Source organism: Danio rerio, chromosome 6, assembly GCF_052040795.2.
Source record: "Danio rerio strain M-AB ecotype USA chromosome 6, GRCz13ab, whole genome shotgun sequence".
NCBI lineage: Eukaryota > Metazoa > Chordata > Actinopteri > Cypriniformes > Danionidae > Danio > Danio rerio.
In genome coordinates, this window is record NC_141026.1 from 56,138,490 (window position 1) to 56,165,209 (window position 26,720).

Genomic DNA, 26,720 nt, shown 5'->3' on the forward strand with positions numbered 1-26,720 from the left:
AGTACCAGAAGGGCATTTGCTGTGTAAAACATTTGCTGGATAAGTTGGCGGTTCATTACGCTGTGGGAACCCCTGATGAATAAAGGGACTAAGCCGAAGGAAAATAAATTAATGATTTGTAGTTTTATTATATGACATTGTACATTTCAGTGGGTACTTTCAACACCTTATGAATGTTTTATTATTATTTATAATTTATTTTGTTTTATTTAACACTTGATGTTAATTTTAAGTGCAATATTTACTGTTTATTTGCATAATTTATACAATTATACTTTCTTAGTAGCTTATATAATGACAATGACTTTTATGTATTTCTATTCACCACTGATTTTTTTTATCACATATAGCAACTAAAGTTAATAAAATAAATAAAACATGGTGTTTATTCTTTTAAAATGTTGCATATGTGTATCTTAATGTTATATTAATTTAAATTTATGAAATTAATAAAAAATAATATTAATGACAACAAGATTTTCGTGTGTACATTGAGTTTTATTTTTTAAAAGGAATTTTGGTTGTACTGTAATAATCATAATCTAATAATAATAATATAATCTTTAATATTGTTGAAATATAAAATACAGTTTAGAACAGTTTAGTTTATTGGTGAAACTGAAGATAGCCCGTGTTTTGCCTTATAGTGTATGTTATACTGTTGTACTGCAATAAATAATACAAAATAAATATAAATAAATAAACAAACAATGAACAAATGGCAACCTTTATTAGTTGTGCTGTGCTCTCTGTTTTGCGCGTTTTGACGAACGTGTTTACATGGGTTTTGCCTTTTTGTGCTTGTGTTATAATAAATATAAATAAATAAACAAACAAACAATGAACAGGCGGTCATGCGCAATTTCCTATCCGCAGGCCTTATTCTTGAAAACAACTACGTGCGGTTTACTAGTCTGCGCCGTACAGGTTGCGCACATCCCGTAGTAGCGGTTTGGATAATGGCGTCTATCTCCGAGATGCGCTCGGTTTTGGGAAAATGAAGCGCAGAAGAGCTCATTTCCAGTGATTCTCGCTGCGTTTCCATTCACGGACTTTGCCTCAGTTCAGGTTCAGATCTCAGTCTTGACGAAATGATGAAACTTAAGTCAAACCAGACGCGCACATATGATGGAGACGGCTACAAGAAGCGGGCCGCCTGCCTTTGCTTCAGGAACGACACCGAGCAGGAGGTGAGTCCCAGTACAGCGAGCGAAGGATAGGCGGATCTGGCCGCCGAAATGAGCGTCTGTCAGTCGGTGGAGTTTAAAAGCTTCGACCGCAAGTTAGCGGTGTGCTATTAGCGGTTAGCCTGGATAGCGAAGCTGGCCTAGCATTAAAGCGATAATCAATGAAGCTGCAGTGCTAACGCGCTACTCGCTGACAGTTTGACTGATTTGCTGACATCCAGCTGATGTGGGATTGTGAAAAATAAATCTCGCTTAAGAAAATCAATCACACCATAACGTACATAATTACAAATAATTCAAACTAATAATGATAATTTGAGATCTAGCATGGTGTCCATTTTACTAACAAAATACCATAACGTTAGTAACATTACTTTTTATTTAGAGCACTCAAGTTAATTGAGGTAAAGTTGGTTTTATATTCGCACATTCAGACTTTCTCCTTTGTAGTATAATTTCAGAAAAGTATTATTTGCAAATTCTAAATAGGGAAATCCTATTATCAGACAATGATGTTGCTCACAGTCAATTAAATAGTGCTAATGTTGTTTTGAAGTGATACGATTTTAGACCGAAAATCCAATTTGTTGTGGTAAACAATATAGGGACCAGTTAAATATGCGAATATTAAACCAACTTCACCTCAATTAACATTGGAAACTGAAGGGATAGTCCACCCCCCATAAAATGAAAATGTACACTTCACTATTTCACTTTCGTCAATTGGTGAAGTTTGTTCCTCGCCACTGTCGCCACTGGCTTGCATGATTCGGGACATAGTGTTTGTGCTTTCAGCTCACTGAACTGAACTAAACTGAACTTCAACTTTGAAAACTGGACTGACTCAGTTTCAGTTGACTAGAACAGTGGTTCTCAAACTGTGGTAGGTGTACCACTAGTGGTACGCAGGCTTCCTTCTAGTGGTACACGGAGAAATGAAATATGTCATGTACATGATAAACACATTTCAAAATTTATTAAAAATGATGTATATAATATAGCCTATATTTCTGAGGTAATCTGCCACTTTTTTTTAACTGTGCAGAGTTGTAGCTGCTTTACTGGGCCTACTACGCTACTGTATTTCAATACTGCTCATTTTGGTGGTACTTGGAGAGACAATTCTTTTCTGAGGTGGTACTTGATGAAAAAAGTTAGAGAACCACTGGACTAGAACTTCTATGTTAAGCTGCTTTGACACGCTCTACATGGTAAAAGCATTATAGAAATAAACATGAGTTGAATATAAGTATTTAATTACTCTTAAATGGTTCCAAACCTTTAAGAGTTTCTTTATTTTGTTGAAGAAAGTTAGGTAACCACTAACTTCCATAAAAGCAATATACTGTGGAAGTCAATGGTTACAGGTTTCCAGCATTCTTCAAAATATCTCGTTTAGGGTTGAAGAGAACAAAGAAAAATGAACAGGTTTGAAACAAGTGAAGGATGAGTAAATGATTAAAGTATTTTTAGTTTTTGGTAAACTATCCTCTGAAATATTCTTTGTAATTTTGATGACACTACTATGTAGGCATGGGCCGGTATAAGATTTTGACGGTATGATAACCTTGGATAAAAATGTCATGGTTTCACGCTATCACGGTACTGTGATTACTGCTCTAAAATATGTTCTTTGTAAGTGTCTGGGTAAACGAAAAAAAAAAATCCCTTTTGAACACAGTATATTTTATTTTGAGAAACATTTAAAATATTTCAGAGCAGTAAACATGTCAGGCTAAATGAATTATTGAATTTTGCTGTCTTCATTTGTTTTAAAAACAGTTTTTTTTTACAATTTAAAAAGCATATTTTCTGCTGGAGATATTGTTGTCCTAAAAAACAAAACAAAAAATTGAAATAAAAAATGTTACACATACCTTAGGAACGGTATTGCAGAAAATCTTGATGATTTTAAAACCTTGACTTTTCCAAACTGTGGTATACCCTGAAAACAGTAACCGTCCCACCATGCCTACTACCTTGGTACAATCATGGTGTCAGTAGCAAACCTAGGGTAAGTACCACTTACAATTGTATTTAGATGAGTCCAACTAACAAGTAGTACTCTACTGTTCTTTCAAAGCAGTAGGGTTAGCATCTCTTGCAAAACAAATAGCATATCTGAGAATATTGTAGTAGTTGTGAATATACCATGGGACTTGAATTTTCAAAATATGATTTATGAAAGTTGCAAATCAACCCAAATGAAGTATGTCTCTTCAATATGAAAGACCAAGTGGTACCTATGGTATTTTTAAGAAGAATCCCTTATTTCACATTTATTAACCGTATTTTAGCCCTTTATTGAGCAAGGAACCATCTATGTTAACTTAACATTGATTACAGTATATATTTTTTAAGGGGTAAAAGTTTTATAATACCCCCAGTAACACTCCTTTTTCCTTAAAGGGTTAAACAAATGTTTAATTATCAAATTTATTCAGTACAACTACATTACCCATGATGCTATGCAGCAAATCTACCAATAAGAAAGTTGCAGTGAGCAAAGTGCTTCAAAAGTGATTTTTAGCTCATTACACTGCCATATTGCATCCCTATGCTTTTTAAACACATGTATACTAAACGCACATAATGTGTCCACACAGGTGTTACTGGTGAGCAGCAGCAGACATCCAGACAAATGGATCGTACCTGGAGGTGGAATGGAGCCTGAAGAAGAGCCCAACGTCGCTGCTGCCCGAGAAGTCTGTGAAGAGGTTTGACATTTAGCACGTACTTCTACAGTGTCATGTATCAAAATATGTCATCACCTTTATTATTTATAATATTTTACTCCCTTTAGAGGAAAATTACAATGACTAAAAACATTACCATAGTTTCCAATAAGGTATGTATGTGGCTAATAATGTGTATAAAATGTACACGGTTTCTAATTTAAATGCATACTGTTTTGTATAATATTAACACGAAATAGATTCAAAGTCTGTATATTTTAGCCTGTTAATTCTAATACAGGTTGTCCGCAGGGTCTTAAAAAGTAATGAAAGTTGACAAGTCATTTAAGAGAAATTTAAGGCCTTTAAAAGTATTTAAAAGTCTCACATGCTATTTTACAAGGTATTACATTTTCCATTGGTATACTTACTGTAAGTTGCCTGAGTTAGTATGCAAATATTGGGATGCCGTGGAGTTGCAATGTAAAAATTGCAATGACTAAAATAATTCCACAGTACCATAGTTTCCAATAGGTTTATTTCTTTGGCTAATATATGTATATAAAATGTACACAATTTCTAATTTGAATGCATGCTCTTTTGTATAATGTGAACTAGGGATGCAACATTACAGTTAGCCTATAGTTCAATACAAATCTCGTTTTTTTTACACGGTGTTCGGTTCTGATGGCTTGACACATGTTTTTTTTTCTATGCTTTGGTAATAGTAACAGTAAGAGGTAAAGAAGAAAAAAATAAAAGCGATTTATTGCAATACTCTTTTATTTTACTCAAATGCCAAGAAAAGTACTCTAGTTCCTAGTGTAGTGTATAAAAATGAACACTGAAAATGTACAATGTGCAAACTGGGGAACAGATAAATTCCTACATTTTGAAAATAAACAAAAGTTAATAAAGATAAATTGACCATTTCAAATAAACATATTTGTACTTCAGTAAACATAAATCAGGGGTGTCCAAACTTTTTGGGCCGAGGGCCAGATTAAAAAAAAAAAAATGTTGTCCCGGGCCAAATTTTACACATCACACAGACACGCACATATATATATATATATATATATATATATATATATATATATATATATATATATATATATATATATATGGATGGATGGATGGATGGTTGGATGGATGGATGGATGGATAGATGTGTGTGTGTATATTATTATGGAATTGTTTTATTTCATCATCCAACTGTGTTTCTAAAAAGACTTAAGTTTTTAAAAAACTTGAATCTTCTCTGAGCAAATTACAGTTGCAACACTCATCCTTTATAAATTTTCCTTCAGTGAAGGGTTTCCTGTGCTGTGCGATCAGCTGAGCTACCTCATAACTAGCCACACTGCAAAAAAATGCTTTTCTTACTTAGATTTTTTTGTCTTGTTTCGAGTCCAAATATTTAAAAATTCTCAAATCAAGAAAAATTTTCTAGTCAAGCAAAACATATTGTCTTGTTTTGAGAAATAATATGCTAATATTAAGAGAGTTTTTCCTTAAAACAAGCAAATTAATCTGCCAATGGGGTAAACAAAATAATCTTATGTCAAAAGGAAAAACAAGATTATTTTGCTTACCCCATTGGCAGATTTATTTGCTTGTTTTAAGGAAAAACTCTCTTAATATTAGCATATTATTTCTCAAAACAAATTAGAAAATTCTCCTTTATTTAAGATTTTTTAGATATTTGGACTTGAAACAAGACAAAAAATATAAATAAAAAAAGCATTTTTTGCAGTGCAGTTTAGAATTTTCTTGCACTTTATTAGCACGAAAAAACTGCTGTTGTTGAGCTGATAGGGCAGCTGCTAATTGTTTTACTTTTTGATCTCATTCGCCAAAATGTGATTATCAATTATGTTTCCTTCGATGTGGTCGGTTAGTTTTACATCATAACAAGAAGTGCTGCCTAATTGAAGGCATGTAATAGCGACACCCGGTGGTTATTTATTGAATTACGTTCATTTTTGTATAGCGGGCCAGTTTCTATTAATATTTATAAAAAGCCTCGCGGGCCGCCACAAAACTGATTGCGGGCCGCAGATGGCCCGCGGGCCGTAGTTTGGACACCCCTGACATAAATAAACCTTCTTAAATATCTTGGTGCTAAAAAAAGGGCATGACGGTAGTTTGTAAAGCGTATTGAGTGCTTTTATAAGATGACAAAAGCCCACATCTCCAATCACCGAAAACGGCTTTAAATCTTTAGCAATGCACAACCCCACTGCCTTTGTTATTTTTATGTGTCCCTCGGAACCAGTATGTTTGCTTGATTCAGCGAGGGATTGTTGTTTTTTGGAGGACTTTATTACCTTCTCTGCTATCCTGCCTTCAGACTGTGATATTGCTGGGTGATGGCGACGCAGATGTGCAGTCATGTTGGAAGTGTTTCCACTTGAGTAGGCTATACATGTAAAACAATGCTTGCACACAGTCATTTTTGTTCACCGTTTTTTCTTTCACTAGCTTTATACTCAACGGCAAAACCGAAATATTCTCACATCGCAGATTTGAAAGACGCCGGGGCTTCCTCGTACGTTGCCTCACTGCCGCTCACCATGTTAAAATGTGGAATGATGCTTAGGCGCCCACTAACTTTACAGCATAGTGATTGAATTTTATTAGCGGGGAGGAGTTTCTTTTCCTTATCTCAGCTCGTAGACTTACAGGCACACACAAACAGTCAATTCGGAGATTTAAAAAAAAATGCACATAAATTGTTCAAATGTAAAACAGAAAAAAATGCAATTCACAAGCATGTATTGAACTGTGGATGTTGTACCAAACGGTTCAATATTATATTAAGAGTTGTTGCATCCCTAATATTAACACAGATTAGATTCAAAGTCGGTAGATTTTGGTCTGATATTTCTAATACAGGGGTTTTAAAGAGTATTCAAAGTTGATAAGTCATTTTAGAATGCCTGTAAAAATTATTTGAGTCTTAAATTGTATAATTTTTTATTTTACAAGGTATTAAATTTTTTTTTGTATTCTAAAACTTGTCTAAATGTATTCTGCAAATATTGACAATTATTTGTTATTAATTATTATTAAATCAATCAAATCCTGCTAGATGCGCAATGTTTATGAAAGTCAGGCCACCCGGTGCTCCGCCTCTGGTCGCCAGTGTTACCGGTTGAAACGTTAAGTGGCGACGAGGACTTAAAATGTATGAAAAGAGTTTTAAAAAGCTCTTAAAAGCTTAAAATATTTCTGTATATATCCAAATAACATTGATTGGTTGGCTAGCAGGTGTATTGGCCTATCAGTACTAAGAATAACTACTTGTTTTTAGAATTTATTATTATTATTTTTTAACTTGATCCTTGTTTTTTTTTTATCTCTGCTGACTTAACTAAATGAGGTTTCTCATAAAGAGTAATGATAATGTTCACTTAGCTGAGATCTGCCAAACTCTCCTATTTTTCTCTGGCCATCTGACAGACAGCAAACATGCTGTTCATCCTGCCGGAACGATCGCCTTACAGTTTTAAAGGGCATTACACTCAGATTAAGAGCTGCTCTTCACACCTCCACTGCCAGACAGTAGCCAAGAGCCACCATAGACTAAAAACATACCATGACACAATGTCAGGTGTTCAGTGCCACCACATTTGTGGAATTGTCCTGAAGTCATAGACCACATTAAAACATGTTGTGCTGATTTCCCTTCATTTAATCACCCTAATTAAACAAAGTTAAGATCAGGATCCTCCCTTAGCTATATTTCTTAGCCAGAGTTTAGTTTAAGGATCGTCTTTAAAGAACGTATTTTGCAAAAGAATAAATTAGAGCATACTTTACCACACAGGGTAACTTAGATGGGTTCTGGAAAATGAAGTCAATGTCCACTCCAGTGAAGAAAATTAATAAAATACACTTTTATTAATAAAATAAAATCCAGTGAAAAAGTAGAACAAACAAAAGACAAACAGAAAATAAGAAATCCTTACTTTGCCTCTCGTTAGAGACAAAGGGCAACCAACCTCAATGAACAGAAGTCAGGAAGCGCAAAGCTGGTCAGAAAATGCTCAGCTTTTATACTCACAAAACCAGGTCAGGCACATACCTTCACCTCATATATCAGTGAGGACTTGACACATACAACACAAGTATCCGCACACCAAGGTGCATTCTACCTAATACATCAAATTACTAGCTATAAATTTCTAAGGACCAACTGTATACTGTGGTCTAACCATTCAGTTAAGAATTTCAGGGATTAACAAAATTTATAGGGCATGTCATATGAGAACAAAGGTATAGCTGTTCCATATGCACATATTAGTACATTAATCAACACACACAAACATCTGAATGCATACAGTTGACAGGTTAAAAGCATTCTTCAACATTCCATGTAGCATTATCAGATGCAAATCTTGATACACATTCTTAGTGGGTTTCCCCGTGTGCACTTGTAATGTCGCTTTCCAAAGTTAGCTGCAGCTGCGAGAGGCGAGAGCATTCAGAGGGTAAGGGGTCAGAAGCAGTGTGCCTTGAGCTGCAGAGAGGAGCGGTCCCCCTCCCTTTCCATTCACTTGTCTTCCGAGCCCTCTTCTGGTCACGCCGTGCTTTACGCTTACACTTAGCTGCATCAGATACTGTTGAACTCTGGAGTATGGGGATTTCAGAATATAGGAAAGGTTTACGCTTATATTTTCGTGGTCTCACGTTAATCATGGCACTAGTCGTTTCATTAGAACCAGCCATTACATCCCCTCTTGCCATGTGTAGTTGAGACACAAAATAATCATTATCCAATTCATCTAACACACTCGATTTATATATACACTGTTGGAGTTGAACGGCCCATCCATCCGTGCCAATTAACCAAAGATTGAATAACTTTTCTCTCTTACGGTAAAATAACTGCACGGTTAGCAAGTTACTTCGCCCCATTGCGGCCAAGAGACGCCGGCCAATTCTTTTCGTCTGCGAGAAAGGCCGCGAGGTCTCTGGTAAACTCCAGATCTGGGCGTTCGTTAGTCGAAGTATCACCCCGTTGCGCCATAGGATTTCCTCCGTCTTGGTACTCTCCCACCGGCCATCCATCCACACCAGAACTTGTTCCTGTGGGTTGGATATGTATGGTGCCATTACTAACTACTAAGCCCATCTGGATTTCTCCATTTACCCAATAAGGCCGAACAAAGAACTTGCTACGCCGATTCATTCTATGTGTAACCACGGGAGCCCATGGTAAAATTAATTGCCCTCTGGCAGTTATTAATTTTGATAACAACGGCTGTAATTGGCCTTCATTCCAACAGAGAATATAATGAATCGTGTTAAAGTTTTTATCAGTGGTCACAAAACAGTTCATACAACACTGAAATTCCCTTCCATTGTTGTGGTAATAAATTTTGCACATTCTTGTACTATGGGTACAGGCCAGGTTGTCGTCACTTGCTCTTCCCCCTCTCGAAATCTAAAAAGATCAATATGTCATAATTACCCAAATGTCATAACTATAACAATTACATCTCTGTTGTTTCATTCTTCACCCACAATTGCTTTAACATTGTTACGCAATTATTATAGATTACACAAATGAAAACAGTTGGTCCTTGGTTTAATATACATTCATTTTGAAAAGTTCAAATAAAATTCAATCCTTCTCAAAAATCATAAAAAACCACAAAAACCCAAAAATTACCCTACTGATAACACTGTACCTCGTACTCAGATGTGTCTGACATCTTGTTATGATTGATTAAACAGTGGCAAGACTATTAAAACAATCATAACTGTTATTCCTCTCATTCTATTCCCATATTACTGGGTCATCATAATAAATTATTCCTTTACAATTTAAAATGATTAGAATTTAATTACCTGAGCAAGGTTTGTTCCCGACACAATGTTATCAGCATTCCCGTAATTTCCATTCATAGATGCCATTTTCTTCCAATTTCAGAGGTTTTGGAGATGAGCAATCAAGTCAGTCTCTTCCACTAAATGTTCGTTTAGACTGTTATGACTGCAGCCTTTAAATACAGTCCATGACTTGTTTTTTTACTCTACTCTGGGACCCTTGACCTTAGGCGAGCATAACGCCTGACCCCGCAGACACTGCTCAGAACACCACATAGCTGTGCTGTCTTAAGGGACACGCTAATAAGAAGCACAATAACCACAATGCATCCCATAATGATCAAAATTAACTTGATCCACTTCCAGTATCCGATCACGGTTCTTTTAATAATTTCAACTGCTGTTCCAGCACCCAAGCTAATTATTACACCTGCATTTAACAAGGTCTTTCTAATTTTGACAATTATCGGGACATCATCTGTGACAATGTCTAAGGCTGAGATCCAATTGTGCATAAAGTGCCAATTTGGACCCAAGCTCGTCCCCTCTATGTAATCATCAACTAATTCTGTTAATTTTCTTTTAACATGAAAATTTTCAAGCCCTATAATCGCACAGTGTTTTTTAACCTGGTTTTCATATTTTGCAACTATGGGAAGTGCTGACACAAAGATTGCATGCCAAGGAATGGAGCAATTAATTTTGTCACACCTATCCCTAATTTTTTCCGTTATGATGGAATAATTTTCCCAGGAGCAGAAACTATTCTCTCCCTTAAACAATCTTATCTCATCTCCTTGACGAGCATAAGGCGGTATATATTTATAAGTCCAATTATTAAATATATCTGGATCACATTCTTGCAATTCAGCTCCTATGAGGCTTGCACTGTTGTTTAATCCACTGTTTTCATATAAATTCCATTTAAACCCACTAAAACCCATGTTTAAGGTAGCTCCACCTTTCCAGTAATCATGAGTTCTATTTTCATAGGAAACATCAACTAAGTTTCTGGTATAAATGGTTTTCCTAAAATTTGGATGAAAAAACCTCAATTTATTAAATTGATGCCGATAAGCTCCCATGAGTTTATGGCTAAAATCAAATTTAATATAGAACTTATTATGCCATAGGCCGTGCACGCTATCTACCAGTCCCATATGAACCGGGCTTGGTCTAGTTTTATATTCTGCGCGCGTGAGCATATCCCATTTGTATACATACAAAGCTAGGGCCATTCTATATTGTTGATCTGGAATCGATTTAATAAAGTCCGTTAAGCCACTCTTATTAGCCACTGATTCAGGTACACCGTGACTACTATCTAACATTAACGGATGTATTCCTCGATTGTCGATCCAATGACTGTCTATAAAACATTTTATTGTTTCACAGGTTTCATTTAAGACCCTTTCTTCTCGAATGCCCATATATCTGACATAAGCTTTCCACTTGTCAAATATTTCGCTTTCATATTGATCCATTAGATTTTGATCATAAAGTGACTGACCGGTTATATAGCAATACCAGTATTCTGCTTTAGTCAAATCCGTACAATATTTTACCATATTGTGTTGGAAAAGGGATGCCCATGAATCTGGTTTCAATCCACCATATTTCCGGATGAGAAATTTAGCCCCGTTAGAGCTAAAAGGTCTCATACCCAATTTATGAATACATGCCTTTTCGCTATCACAATATTTACCTTGGGTTTGATGTTGTTTACATGTTACCCAATCTATTTCCTCATAAGGAATTACTGGTTTTTCTTTATAAACACCTAATATTAGGTGAGTACTATTCAAACCATCAGGCCAATAAGTAACATGTCCTTTAGCTCCCGCCATTAACCAATTTGTTAATCTGCGATTCCTAGACGTCTCATTGCCTGTTTCCGATAATAACCCAACTTTACTGATTCGGCCGCCGTGTAGGCCTCTAAGTATTTTATCATTTCTGGGTGCAGAAATGGAGTCGGTCATTATCCATTGTTTAGCATTTGTCAGATTCTGCCAACAATGTCCTACTGATTTGCTTAATTCAACTCCTAATTCCAAATTCCAGACGCTTAGGCTACTTTCATTAGTCCATACTGTCTGATTTTTATTTAGGATTTCAAGCCCAATCAGTCTTACATGGGATTCATTTATAACTATAAGACTATCCCATTTAAATTTTACTTTATTATTCATTAGACCATTATATTTAGATGGTATAAATAAAGCTATTGGGTTAGAATGATTACATACCCAAAATCTGTCGTCTATATTTCTAATATACGACTTTACCATTGCTTCAAAATCACTACTATTGTAGGTTTTATTTTTCACAGTTATTTCCTGATTTGGACATACCCAATCTTCCGTTATCTCGACATGTTTACAGACATGCCGGGTTTCTTCCGTGCTTTGAGTTTTTATCTCTAACCCTGAAAAGATTGTGCCTATTATAATTAGGAGTAAAGAGCTAGTTATCATTAGGCTCATCACGGTCTCCTGGACCCGTGACTCCGTACACTTCCGGCTCTCTCTCACCCCTCTGACAGGCCCGTCTTTCTGCATGCTTTCCTGCAACAGAGAACAGAGACAAACTCGTTTCATCCTATTCTGTCCCTCGACTGAATTTTTTGGAGATCCACTTTTTAAATTGTATTAATTTATTTCCTGTTGCCATATCAGATTTATCTTTTGATCTATTCAGATAAACATTTACTCCCTGAATACATTCTCCAATACCCAGGTAACTTCCTGTTAAATTTAACAGAACAGTTAAATCCAGAATTTCTATCCTAGATTTATCCTCGTCGTTTGGTTCACGAGTCATTAAGTGATATGGTTGTGTGGATCTGATAATTTTGAGTTTTGCTGTCCCTTCTCTAAAGGATTGTGAAGATCCATAGACTGAGATGTTTGATTCAGTGAAATAACTGGGCTCATCTTTTGGTTCGCATACTTTTATGCACTGTTTAAATGTCATGTCTTTTGCTGTAATTATTATAGCGTCAGAAAGTTCACATTTAAACCACTCACTGTCATGCAGAACCCATACACATGCACCAAAGCCACCTCTCTTGTAGCTGACCTGTGTGTGTAACTGCAACTTGACAGCGGTCTCCCATCCACCTAAGTGAGTGAGATATATCAGGCCATTCCGAAAACTCTCGTTTCCATTCAGAGACTCTTGCCCCCCCGGCAGACCTTCCGGACAAAAGGACAGTTCATTCAGTCTCTGAGCCATGAATTTCGATTCTGCATTTGTCATTAAGGACACTGGGTTTATGTCCCACATTGTCATTATTCTATTTTCAACTAAGGCCCCTAGGGCCTTTCTGGATTTACGAGTCATCCATATCTGCTTTTTGCTTATTAGCTTTAAGCACTTGCAACTGAATAGACTCTTACATCTTTCACACGATGTAAATTCTTCCCCATCATACACACATCGGCATTCCCTTCCTAGGGCAATAAACCGTTGCTTACATGACTGACAGTTTCGGCATAAGCATCCATCCTGCTTTATCTCATATTGTTCGATTTCGACCTTCTGGTGTGACTCTCTGCAATCACCACAGATGGTGACATCATGCAAAGCACACGCATCGATATCTCCTAACTCATTCCACCACGGGAAATGAGCTCCTAAACCATGCTGAATTAGCAACTCTGCTTTATTCGGCCTATTGGCGTATAAGCCTTCAGCTAGTTTAAACGCTACATTAGGTTTTCCACATACGGCGCAGTCTTCGATCCTATAACTGATAGCTGGTGTTCCTTGTACACTAACAGATTTTCTTCCCAGTGCTCTATCATATTCTGGTTTAAGCCATTTTTCAATGGTTAAGTGTCCAGAAAAACCTCTAATAACTCTGATGAAGCCTTTTTGCTTATAAAGGCCTTCACAAGCTTTGAGGTCACAGGTCAAGTTTGTGTCTGCCATTATTCCGGCTTTTTTATTATGTCTCTGAGACTCCAAATACCGTTGGCTTCTAATTCTACGGTAGTATTAGATGGTATTGATTTAACTTTATCTTCCGTGCCTAGATTTTCTTTAAATCTATGCCCTCGGACTCTTTTCTGTATGTAGACTATGTCGCCTACCTTTATTTTGGCCCTGTTTCTTGGTGGATTTTCCTCTTTTTCAGGTACAGGGACTCTGTAATTTACAAATTTTAAGCAATCAATAAGCTGTTCGTCCCAGGGTAAATCTGAATTTTTACAAAAATAATTTTTAACTTCTTTTATTCGCCTCTCGGCGATTCCATTACTCGAGGGTTGATATTTCACGGATTTAATTAATTTTGCCCCTGAATCTTTTATAAACTGTTCTACCTTTCGACCTGAAAGGTTAAAAGCTCCGTCGGCTCTGACTCGATTAGGTACTCCCCTAAATTTGAACCATTGTTGTAAACTTTCAATTACTACTTCTTCTGTAGCTTGTTTACAAGGAAAGATCTGCGTATATTCACTCGCATTGTCTGTGATCAAAAGAAAATAACAATTTTTCTTTTTCGTCTGCGGTCTAATAGGTCCAGCAAAATCCATGCTAATTTCATCGTTCTCATGATCTGTTTTTATAGACCCATAATCATTAAAACGTGAATCAATTGCTTTTCTGCAATTTGGACAGTTCACTTTTATCTTATAGTACTCAGACTTTAAGTTTTGTATATTTAGGCCTAAAGCATGACAATATAGCGCTAAATATTTTGTGGTAGGGTGCTTTAATTCTATATGTAATTTTTCAAGTAAGTCTTTTTGACTTTCCTTAGTAACAGCCCGTACTCTACGTACATAACTGTCTACTTCCTTATTCCCTATAGCAGCCATTGTATTCTGTGACGTATGACTAGTTTGGTGCAACACTGTTGGTGTAATTTCTGTGATCAGCTCATCTATTACTTTCCAGTCATCAGCTTGTTTTAACGGCTTCCCTTTGGAAGTATTAAAATCATTATTTTTCCAAGTACCTAAATGTTCCTCTACAGCTTGATAGATATAATCACTATCTGTCACCATAAAACATTTAAAGTCATTTAGTTGTTTGGCTTTCTCTAAAGCTTTCCTAAATGCTTTTACTTCAGCAGCTTGCGCGCTTAATCCTGCTGGTAAACTACCCTTGTCTGACTCGGTGACCTTTCGGCCTTTCTTTCGAATCCATCCCCATCTAGTTATCCCCTGTTCGGTTGTACCGTCAGTATAATAACAAACTTTATCAATGGGAACTTTGGTAGTCTTTTCGGCTTTAGGAATTTTGTCAGATTTAAATTGAAATTGCGTATCATTTAAAATTACGGTCCATTTAGCCCAAGTATGACAATGGACTCTTTTGTTCTCGGTTATAAGATTTTTCGATTCTCTCACTATTTGGTTTATGCCTTCACCTTTGGCCTTAACTATGATCGGCTGGTCCAGCGCAAGGCATTTCAGTGTAATCAGAGATTTAGCGAGTGTAGCAAGGATATCGCCTCCAGTCATGTTCTCCAGTTTCCTTTGGTTTGCGGGTTTAGTGGAGGAAATGAAGCATACTGGATGTTTTTCATTTTGTTCATTAAAAATAATTAGTTCTATTTCATCCTCCGTGTTGGCTATTTTTACAACTAACGGAGTGGTTTCATCTCTTCTCACAAGACGACCACTATTTAAAGCTTCATCTATGAGTTTAGCCTTTATTTCGGAAAGTTTCTCATTCCAAGTTAAAACTCCCCCTTTAGTCGCATTATAAAGAGGTTTCGCATGTCTAGCATATCCGGGGATTAAATCTCTTACAAAGTTTAATGTGCCCAGCATGCTTTGTAATTGTTTTAAAGTGGTTATTTCTTTTCCTCTCAATTCCTTCAGTTTATTTTCTGTAGTTTGCGACAGGAATCGTTCATTACCAGTTATTTGAAATCCTAAAAATTCAACATCATCTTTAGCGATTTCCATCTTTTTGTAGTTTAATCTGAATCCTTCTTTAGTTAGTCGGCTTAAGGTCTCATCTAGTATTTTAAGATGTTCTTCTTCATCATTAGTAACGATTAAAATGTCATCTATGTACACTACAATAGGAAGGCCTTTAAGAATTTCCATCATTATGGCTTGAAAAGCATTTGGAGAATTCTTAAATCCTTGTGGTAAAACATTATATACATACTGTTTGTTCTCGAAGGTAAATGCGGTGCGCGCTCTGCTCTCAGGCTTAAGCGGCACAGACCAAAATCCATTCGCAAGATCTATTTTGGACAACAGTCTCCCCTCTGGGGCTGCGCCCGTAGCATCTCTTGCATTAATCAGATATCTTGTATCGGGTACAGTTTGTTTGTTTAATGCTTTATAATTTGTTACCAACCTCCACCCCCCGTCGGGTTTTGCTACCGCTTGAATAGGGGAGTTTGTTGGCGCATTATCAACTTCTTTAATTATCCCTTTTCGTTTTAATTCTTCAATTGTGATTTTTATTTCAGGCAACGCGTTTCTATTAATCGGATACTGCCTTTGTGGTGGTGGAATACCACCTTTTATTTCGTACTGCCATTTATCAGATAATTTTCCGCAATCATTTTTACTTCTTGCGGCGTGAGTTTGATATTTTCTTAATATCTCTGTGACTTTAGTACGGTCGGCTTTGCTGGTTTCGGCCATTCTTTTTATTTCCTGCTCCAGGTTTATTTGCTTTAACCAGCCTATTTGTTTGCTTTGTAATATTGTACTAGCATCTTTTAGTGTGATTAAATTATTAACACCTTTGATAATTTGCAAGTTTTTCCAATCATAAACTTTATGCGTTTCTACATTACCTCTAAAGTCTTTTACATTAAACGCGGTTTCCGTTTCTTTAGCTTCTTTAGGTAGCTGACTTACTACTGTAACATCTGCTCCTGTATCAAGATCAAATAATATTCCTTCGAAATTTATATTTAGATTCATATCTGCCGTTTCTTTAATTTGTTCGGACATTATGGCCTTTTTTCCTGGAGTCAGGCAACCCTATTCTTCTCGATTTCGGGATTCTTTTCGGTTACTGTTAACAACTCGCTCGTGTCTAACTTCTCTAGTCTTATTTTTTGATTTTGACTGCTTCTTTTTATTTCTTTTATCTATTAAGTCCTGTCTCTGCTCTGGGGTCATTCTTTCCCAGTTCTCTTTTGAGACATAATCACTTTCTGCAGGTTTCTGCTTAAAATCTGATTTTTGGAATTTATTTCTGCTCTTTGGTTTTTCCTGCATAGACTTCTGATGTCTTTCTGTGACAGGGGCTTCTGCTCTCTGTCTCTGCTGCCTGCTTTTCCGTGCGGGCGGGGCTCTTTGTGCTCTCTGAGCTGCTGCTCTCGGAGGCTGAATTCTCTGCTTCTCTGAGATCAGCTTCCTTTTTCTTTCCCACCTGATTGCGAAATTAGACAATTCTATCCAGGTGGTTTCTGGCCCTAAAAGTTTCGCTTCAGCTAAGCCAGGGACTAAATCTGTCACCTCTTGGAGTTCTCTTATCAGTGCATACACTGATTCGACTTTACCCTGTCTATCAAGACAATACGGGTAAACTCCAATCGCTCTGATCAATTCAGCACGATCATTTCTTTCATCTTCTGGGCTCTTGCCCAGTATTGTGCCTAGCTGCAACCTAACAGTAGCGGGTGCAATTCTTTTGCGCGTGTGATGCACGATCATAGCTTCTATTAGATCGTCATCCGCTTTATAAAGTTCGCCCATTCTAACAATTTCCTGAGCTTTATCCATAATGGTTGCTTCTGCAGGAAAAGATAGCTGAGATAGCGGATAGAGGGCTCTTTCTTTTAGTTCGCTTACGGCCTGGGAATTTTTAGTCTTTTTATTTTCCTTTCCCGCAAGCATGATGGATTTTCTTACTGAATATTCCTCATCGGAGGAGTCTGTTGCTTCAGAGCTTTCAGTCTCGCTCGAATCACTCGGCAGCGGGGTATCCTGCCTTTTTCTACTTTCAGCGCCTGCCTGCCTGCCTCTGCTTTCTTGTGAGCCGCTTTTAGCAAAGTGCTTTCTCATTTTATGCACAGTTCCGAGTTTAGGATTATATTTGCTCGAAGCGTTTTCATCTTCGGTCAAACCGGACCAAATCATCCCACTTATTAAAGCTTGAAGCGCGTCAGCAAGCTCGCATACCATGTCTAATTTGGCTTTTTGATTTATATCTGTGCGTTCAAGGATCTCATCAGCGGTGCTGGCCGTTGCTAGATAGATCATGTCAGCGTTTTCTTTCTGTTCTGATCGAGTGGCGCCTTCAACTTTTTTCAGCTGTATTTTAAATCCCTCCGGGATTGTTACTCGTCTATTTCCAGCTTTAATGAATCGCGCGTCGACGTGAGCTGACGTTTTTCTGTCTTTTGAGCTCGGCCTGCCATTCTTTTGGCGAATTCTACCTCGAGTCGGTAAAATTCTATCCTCTTCTGAGGACGAGTCGCTTGAGCTGTCATGTCTCAGGGGACTCATTTTTTGAAACCTAGTTGTAGCAGCTTTTAATGGATTTAAGGGGCTGTGTTTTGTTTTAGCTTTTGCTTTTCGCATTAGGGTTTCATCATACGGTGTACTAGTAGATGGACCCCACTGAATTTGTCGATCAGTCTCAGGTTCTTTATTTCTTTGCGAAGGCAAAAAGGTAACTTCCGACCTGTATGGAGCGGCGGCATGAGCCTGCTCGCCCAAAATTGAACCAGCTCTTTCATCCTCTGATTCAGCATAAAATTCAGGGCTCACGGTTGTGCTATTTTTTAGCACTTTTATCCGTCCTCTGAATCGCTCTGGGAATTGTACGGGACCTTTATGGTTATGTAGAATTAATTCTACCTGTTCACCGGTACCCGTAGCTTTATCTATAGCGTCGAACAATTCCAGCCAGTTATTTTCTTGATCGCTTATGCCTATGTAAACACAATTACCTATTGTACACGATTGAGGCGAAACATGTAAAGGATTCTCCTTTTTACGTGTTTTCAACTCCTCATTTGAGATAAGATGGATTTGAATACCCGAAGCGTCAGTCATGTTTTCGTATAGAATATAGATCCTTCTTTAGGTCTATGTGCACTTTATTCTATACTTGCTCGAGAGATTTCTTTTTCGGGCGTCCCCTACTTTCTCTCTTATTCTAATTCTCTTTTCGCAAAAATATTAACGTTCCTCGCCTGGGGCCTCCATGTGCTGATTTCCCTTCATTTAATCACCCTAATTAAACAAAGTTAAGATCAGGATCCTCCCTTAGCTATATTTCTTAGCCAGAGTTTAGTTTAAGGATCGTCTTTAAAGAACGTATTTTGCAAAAGAATAAATTAGAGCATACTTTACCACACAGGGTAACTTAGATGGGTTCTGGAAAATGAAGTCAATGTCCACTCCAGTGAAGAAAATTAATAAAATACACTTTTATTAATAAAATAAAATCCAGTGAAAAAGTAGAACAAACAAAAGACAAACAGAAAATAAGAAATCCTTACTTTGCCTCTCGTTAGAGACAAAGGGCAACCAACCTCAATGAACAGAAGTCAGGAAGCGCAAAGCTGGTCAGAAAATGCTCAGCTTTTATACTCACAAAACCAGGTCAGGCACATACCTTCACCTCATATATCAGTGAGGACTTGACACATACAACACAAGTATCCGCACACCAAGGTGCATTCTACCTAATACATCAAAATTACTAGCTATAAATTTCTAAGGACCAACTGTATACTGTGGTCTAACCATTCAGTTAAGAATTTCAGGGATTAACAAAATTTATAGGGCATGTCATATGAGAACAAAGGTATAGCTGTTCCATATGCACATATTAGTACATTAATCAACACACACAAACATCTGAATGCATACAGTTGACAGGTTAAAAGCATTCTTCAACATTCCATGTAGCATTATCAGATGCAAATCTTGATACACATTCTTAGTGGGTTTCCCCGTGTGCACTTGTAATGTCGCTTTCCAAAGTTAGCTGCAGCTGCGAGAGGCGAGAGCATTCAGAGGGTAAGGGGTCAGAAGCAGTGTGCCTTGAGCTGCAGAGAGGAGCGGTCCCCCTCCCTTTCCATTCACTTGTCTTCCGAGCCCTCTTCTGGTCACGCCGTGCTTTACGCTTACACTTAGCTGCATCAGATACTGTTGAACTCTGGAGTATGGGGATTTCAGAATATAGGAAAGGTTTACGCTTATATTTTCGTGGTCTCACGTTAATCATGGCACTAGTCGTTTCATTAGAACCAGCCATTACAATGTTTACATTTTAAAAATGAATATAGTGTTGAATTGGTAATAATTATTTAGGATTGGGCTTTTCTCGGTTGCCCCTGAAATGCGGGTAAATAAACATGTGATTTTTCTGTGCGGATGGTCACATGTTATTGGTCGCATTCAAACTCTAGATGCACTTCAGAATATTTGAAAATCATGCTTTTGTTTTGACAAAAACAGTTCGAAGTAAGACAGCAAGTAACTTTGATGTAAAAGTCATGGATTAAATGAAAGACTTTTATTACGTTATAAATGAATGCTGTTCTTTTGAACTTTGCACATCAAAAAATATCAGCCATAAGTCGCAAAACATAAAGGAGCACAACAGTTTTATATACGTTGATAAAATAATAATTGTAAATGTTTAAAATTGTCCTGTTGCATGTCAAATCGTGATTAATCGCATCCAAAGTAAAAAAAAAATCATATTGTGTGTGTATTTAATGTTTATAAATGTTGTGTATATATAAATATTTACAAAAACATTGACATGTATATTTATATAAAAATTGTATTATAAATATGAAAAAAAGAGAATTAATATACATGGATAAAGCTTTTATTTTGGAAACAATTTAATTGTCATTAATTTAAAAATTTGCCAGCGCTAGTTTAAAATCCTTATAAATATATCAGAATGACAGTGCTTCCCACAGGTTTGAAATACTTGCGGTGGTAGCCGGATTGAAACACCGTTTACCCACATCGCATAAATAGTTAACTATATGAGACAAACAAAACATAATTTCATTTTTAATAATAATTGATCCTTCCCTAAGCCCCGCCCTCCTTAGTTACTGTTGCTACGCCTGTCAAGCTTTCGTGCCTGGCTCGTCTATTACAATGTGTAAGCGCCAGTGTCAGACATTGCCAGGGATATAATGTCCTTTTTGGCGAACAGGTGGTATATCCGAGAAAGCCAGACAAAAAAGGACTGCAGTATGCATTACAGGGGTATATTCACAACATAATAGGCGACCGATTAGAGAATAATTCATTCAAAATTGAAGCTAGCTTAGCCTAGCCGCTTCATACGCTGAACATACAACAGCTTAGCTCATACTCAGCAGGAGAGGTGAAATTTTTAAATAATCTAATAATAACAAATTAAATCGTGATTTCTCTATTTTTTTGCCAAAAAGGCAAGTTAGAGCTAAACCACCGAGATTGATGACCCCTGACTTAGTTGATCATAGATGTTTGGTTATATTGAGCGGATACAAAAAAAAAGTGTAAAAGGATGTTAATAATAGAAAAAAGTGTCACTAAATGTACTTGAGCAACTGTTAATATACCTGGACGGCCCACCCAAGTAAAGTCTATGTGGGAAGCACTGAATGATTCTGAAGGATAATGAGTAATGATGCAAAGCAGATTTTTTTGTATCACATTTTACATCTAATTTAAAGTATAAAACATTAGTTTAGAATTCTAATATTATATCATTAAGTTGCTTTTTTGTTTTTCAGCAAATAAATACATCTTTGAAGAGCAACTTTTAGATCAATTATTAATTAACATGATTATACAAATGATTAATTAATAAATGTACTTAAAATCAGTGAACAAAAAATATTAAAACAATTATAAGAATGCAAATTAAATCATTTTCGTTAGTGATCTCAAACTGGACCATATCTGGACTAAATTTAGATCCTGCTTGATGATAATCGACCATTGGCATGTTGTCTACATGGCGTTTGGCCTGAAGAGTGTCCTGATGGATCTCTATCACTCAGGTCAGGTGTACACGGTCCCTCACTGCTTGTTTTCACTGCCGTGTCTTTTCTTGACCTCTGAAAACATATCAGCTGTCAAATCCACATGAACTCAGTCAGTGGTTCTGCACTGAAAACCCCTGACCACATAATGAATCCTGTTGTTTCAGTTTTATCTGTTCATTGTTTTATAGGCTGGAGTCAAGGGCACTTTAGGAAGACTAGTAGGAATATTTGAGGTAAGTAGGATTTGAAAGCAAGGTTTTTGTATTAAAGCTTGTAAAATGTAATTGTAAAGGGATTTAAATATTGATTTATTCTCAGAATCGAGATAGGAAACACAGAACGTATGTGTACGTTCTCATCGTAACCGAAGTTCTGGAAGATTGGGAGGATTCGGTGAACATTGGTAAGTCCTCCGGGTTAGGATTTGGTAAGATTAATTTTTATTTACATTTTTAAAATATAAATATTATGAAATATTAGAATTCAAAACACCAGTTTCCTGTTTGAATGTACACTCACTGGTCATTTTATTAGGTACTCCTTGCTAGCACCAAGTTGGACCATATTTTTCTTTTAAAACCACCCTAATTTTTGTGGCCTAGATTCAGCAAGGGGATTTTGCTTTATTTTGACATAATTTGTTGGCTGAACATGCGTGATGTGAGTTTCCCATTCCAGCACATTCCAAAAGTGCTCTTTTGGATTGAGATTTGGGGTCTGTTCTGTAAACTTGTGCCGAGTTCAGACTGCTTGATTTTAGCCCCGATTTTGACTCGCCGACAGGTTTGAGAAATCGTCGACAACTGCATGATATCATAGGCAAACCGGTGCTTGTTCATGCGAATAGCAATCACACAGTGTGAACTATCAAATACAGTCAGCTATTTGCCTTGCTAAATATCAGGAGCTGTCTGCGATTCAAATCATGCTGTGTGAAATGAGTTTTGACTGAAAATAAAATCAGCGATCACCCACAGCCAATGAGAGAGCAGCATCCACTAGTATGGGTATCTGCAGGCCAGCGGGAGATTGTGGGAGAAGTTAAAAACATTTTCAGTTTATTTGGACCCAAGAAATCAGGGAAATACTAGTGTAAATTTGGCAACAACGTTGTGATCTGAGCAATATCACAACCGGGTCAAAAAAAAAAAAACTTGAAGAAGAATTGCTAACTCCCGTCAAGTAAAAATGTACATTTTCTACCCCATTGAAGGCTTGTTTCTCGTAATGTAGTTAATAACAAAATAATACTACGTGTGTTTGGTTGTGAAACGTAGTTTGGACAAAGTTGCAAAATGTAAACACTTGTAAACAAAGCAGCGACAAAATGCCAGCCCAGATAGTCATGCTGTGTGAAAACATCTGTGACACGATTACTTTGAAAATCATGCAGTCTGAACTCTGCATTAGCCACCATGTTAAGTCTTGATCTTACAGACTAGTTTTACCAAATACCAGTCAGTTAAGGGGTAAACATCATGCTGATGATTCACAGGGCAACTTTTTGAGCATTGTTGCTTGGCTCCTTTTCTACTAAGAATGGGTAACAATAATATGTGCGTCACCCATTATCCTAATTAGATGCCCGTTTAACTCTTCTTTGACTCTTCTGTAGTTACATCATGTACTAAGACTGATAAAAAAGAAAGGTGGCTATTATATAGGTCAATATGGCAAGAACTATACTCTCATTCCGACGTAATAATCAAGGAACTTTGCTGCTGTACCATAGCTGCAGCAGGCACAAGGCTATTATGCAGTGCTGTTACCTGGCTGGGGACTATTTTCAGGCACTACGTAATATCATTGCGCCTAAAATCTTTCATATTGTAATGCTTTGTTTTAACCCTAAATGCATAGAGTAGCTGCGATGTGATTGGCTGATTCTAAATTTGTTGTAACAAGCAATTGAGTGGGAGTACCTACCTAATAAAGTGACTGGTGAGTGCACAATGTTACTGCATTTGCTAATGCCAACTTATTGGCTTTATAATGTGTGAAATCAAAATTTACAATGTTTGTTTTGCTAGCGCACATTGCTATTCTTTAGGTGAACAATTATTCTTTGCAAGTTAAATGACTGAAAAACGTTTTCAGCCTGATCTCACGAAAAAAATTTTTTTTTTTTTACATTTTGTTAGTTTAATGACTAATTAGTAGTCGTATGAAAATGTACAAATATTTTAAAAGGAGGCATATCACCAAACCCCACCACTAACCCAACCGTCATTGGGGGATAAGAAAATCAGACTAAATTGTACGAATGAGATTGTACAAATTCATTTGAATTAGCCACTAAATCAAAAAATTAAGAATTCCTGTGTGATATTGTTGCATTATTTGCTTCTGCATTTGCAGTGGCGGTCCTTCTCTGTTGATATCCGGCCTCCATAGCAACTGCATAGCAGTATAATTAACCACTCCCCTCTTACCCAGTTTGCGAATTATACATTGATAATCGTGTGTGTGTGTGTGTGGGAGGGGGGGGTCAACTTTTTCAGTAGTAGTTTGGTAATACATGCTTCAGTGAATCTAATTTATGAATGTATTTAAATTACATCTAATTTAAAAATAAAAGGTATACATTTTCAGTTTTTCCATGGATATTTAGTAACTGATCAGTCAACCCCCCCTGTAATTTGCGCCGTTCTCTTACCGTTAGTTTGCTACAAGTGAATGATGTGCAGAAAAGAAAGCCACGCCCCCTATTTAATATTCCATTTCTGTAGGAAGTTCATCAACGTACTGAAATAAAAGTCTTAGCAACTTGTGTGTGTGTGTGTGTGTGTGTGTGTGTGTGTGTGTGTGTGTGTGTGTGTGTGTGTGTGTGTGTTAATGTTTTGACAGGGAGAAAAAGGGAATGGTTCAAAATTGACGATGCCATACAAGTGTTGCAGTGTCACAAACCAGTACAGGCCTCTTACTTCACGGCTCTACAGGAAGGCTGTCTGAACAGTAACGGGACGCCCCTGGTGGCCACGATAGGCGGAGGAGACCTGTCACCCACCTACAGCATTAATCAGAGCTCCGTCTCTGATATGAGATAACTAACGCAAAACACAGACACTCCGGATGCTTCCACCACTCTTGCTCTTACTTTCATTGCTCCATTCTTATTATTTTTCTTTCTCACAAAAAAAATCAAACAAAAAGAAATAGACACAATGGTTTGCCAAGGCCTTTTGAGCGCCAAGAAGGTGGCCCAGACATCAAGAGTCGGTGGAATATTCGATGCGTTTTGTAAATGTGATACTTCTGCGCTTTTTTTTCCTCCATGTTTAAATTCTCCTTTCATGCGGACTGTTGCATGAAGACCCTCTTTCGTCCCTTTTAGTGCCCGCTCTGCGGCTCATGTGTGAGATTAAACGAATGCAAGAACTACTTTTTACTGTTGTGAGGTATAAAACATACACATGGTGCGTCAGCATGTGGCTTTCAGTATTTTTACACATTCGATTTCCTCTGCGTGTATGGCGAGCCACATTTTAACATTTAATCAATAACCCGTAGTACTATCTGTTTTCAAGTTACTAGTTCTTATTTTTTAGATACTAGTATATTTTCCACCAAGGACCAGTACTTATTTATTAGATACTAGTGCGTATTTGCTAGATACTAGTGTCTATTCTTTAGGTAGTAGTTCTCATTTGTTAGATACTAGTACCTATTAAATAGATACTAGTACTTGTGTATTAGATACTAGTACTTCTTCAATAGATACTATTACTTATTAGTTACTAGTATCTATTTAGTAGGTACTAGTACTTATTCATTTTTACTAGTACATATTAAATAGAAACTAGTGTTTATTTATTAGATACTAGTACTTCTTCAATAGATACTATTACTTATTAGTTTCTAGTATCTATTTAGTAGGTACTAGTACTTATTCATTTTTACTAGTACATATTAAATAGATACTAGTGTTTATGTATTAGATACTAGTACTTCTTCAATAGATACTATTACTTATTAGTTACTAGTATCTATTTAGTAGGTACTAGTACTTATTCATTTTTACTAGTACTTATTAAATAGATACTAGTGCTTATTTATTAGATACTAGTGCTTATTTATTAGATACTAGTGCTTGTTTATTAGATACTAGTGCTTATTTATTAGATACTTGTGCTTATTTTAATACTGACTAGTTACTATTCTGTTGTTACTAGTAACAAAGTTACATTTTTTCCATTGATTTTTATGGGATCTGTCGTTGAGATATCAACTATTCCGTTTTGACTTGTGTATTCCAGCTGGAAATAGTACATCTTTTTATGTACTAGTAGTTAATCATTAGGTATTAGTACTTATGAAATAGATACTACAACTTATTTAAAAGGTACTAGGTACACATTTATTAAATACTAGTATTTGTTTGAAATGTTACTAGTAAATGGTAGTTTATTTTACTAGTAAAATGTTTAGTTGAACTCTTTCATTTGGACTAGCAACAAAGCAAAACTGACTAGTAAAATAAGAATTGTTACTAGTAATAGTTATAAAAGATACTAGTGTCAAATAAATACTAGTACTAATGAATAACTACTAGTACATTAAAATATGTACTAGCCCCAGCTGGAATACACTAGTCAAAACTAAATATTTGATATCTCAATGACAGATCCCATAGAAATCAATGGAAATTTTTTTAATTTGTTACTAGTAACAGCAGAATAGTTACTAATTACTAGTATCTATTTAATAAGTACTAGTACATAATGTATAAGTAGTGAGTAGTAAAAAATACGTACTAATATCTTCTCTATGAGTACTAGTATCTAATAAAAAACAGTGTCTAATGAGTAAGCACTAGTATATTTTCATAAAGCACTAGTATCTAAAGAATAAACACGAGTATTTAATGAATAGGCACTAGTATTAGTAAAGCAGTGGATCTCAAACTTTTTTCACCAAGGACCACCTCAGAAAAAAAGTAGTCTCTCTTGTTATTAAGATCTACATAACCATGTCTATTTTAGTGCTTCTTAACTGCTTGATCGATTGTATAATTTTTGTATTGCTTTTTATGTTGTCCAGGGACAACAGATGAAAAATAGCCTTCTTGCTAAT

General features: G+C 36.5%; 3 protein-coding genes across 9 annotated transcripts in view; 1 reads left to right on the top strand and 2 right to left on the bottom strand.

Moving 5' to 3' along the window:
* Window positions 1-7,895, bottom strand: part of tusc2a (tumor suppressor 2, mitochondrial calcium regulator a) — a 30,079-nt gene extending 22,184 nt beyond the window's left edge. Inside the window, exons 1-2 of the mRNA XM_087256111.1 lie at window positions 7,688-7,895; window positions 3,840-3,894 (exon numbers count right to left, since the gene is read on the bottom strand). The gene's annotated coding sequence lies outside the window, so the exon portion shown is untranslated. The remainder of the gene's footprint in view (window positions 1-3,839; window positions 3,895-7,687) is intronic.
* The window catches only part of slc12a5a (solute carrier family 12 member 5a), a 2,560,186-nt gene that overhangs the window by 96,096 nt on the left and 2,437,370 nt on the right, over window positions 1-26,720 (bottom strand). The gene's annotated exons all lie outside the window — the stretch shown is intronic.
* On the top strand, window positions 933-26,719 carry nudt3b (nudix (nucleoside diphosphate linked moiety X)-type motif 3b). Of its 7 annotated transcripts, none has more exons than XR_015492739.1 (6): window positions 933-1,190; window positions 3,794-3,904; window positions 21,836-21,880; window positions 21,966-22,050; window positions 24,495-25,912; window positions 26,200-26,719. XR_015492739.1 is itself a non-coding variant. In XM_087255496.1 (5 exons), the coding sequence occupies exons 1-5, from the start codon at window positions 1,092-1,094 to the stop codon at window positions 24,692-24,694; spliced, it is 564 nt and encodes a 187-aa protein (XP_087111622.1). In that variant the 5' UTR covers window positions 933-1,091; the 3' UTR covers window positions 24,695-26,719.

What these genes read in the sequence shown, in the direction of transcription:
- nudt3b (XM_087255496.1), top strand. Translation starts at nt 1,092, where the DNA reads ATGATGAAACTTAAGTCAAACCAGACGCGCACATATGATGGAGACGGC. An exon ending in GACTAGTAGGAATATTTGAG is followed by an intron (nt 21,881 to 21,965) that starts GTAAGTAGGATT and finishes ATTTATTCTCAG; the next exon opens with AATCGAGATAGGAAACACAG. An exon ending in GTCCTCCGGGTTAGGATTTG is followed by an intron (nt 22,075 to 24,494) that starts GTAAGATTAATT and finishes ATGTTTTGACAG; the next exon opens with GGAGAAAAAGGGAATGGTTC.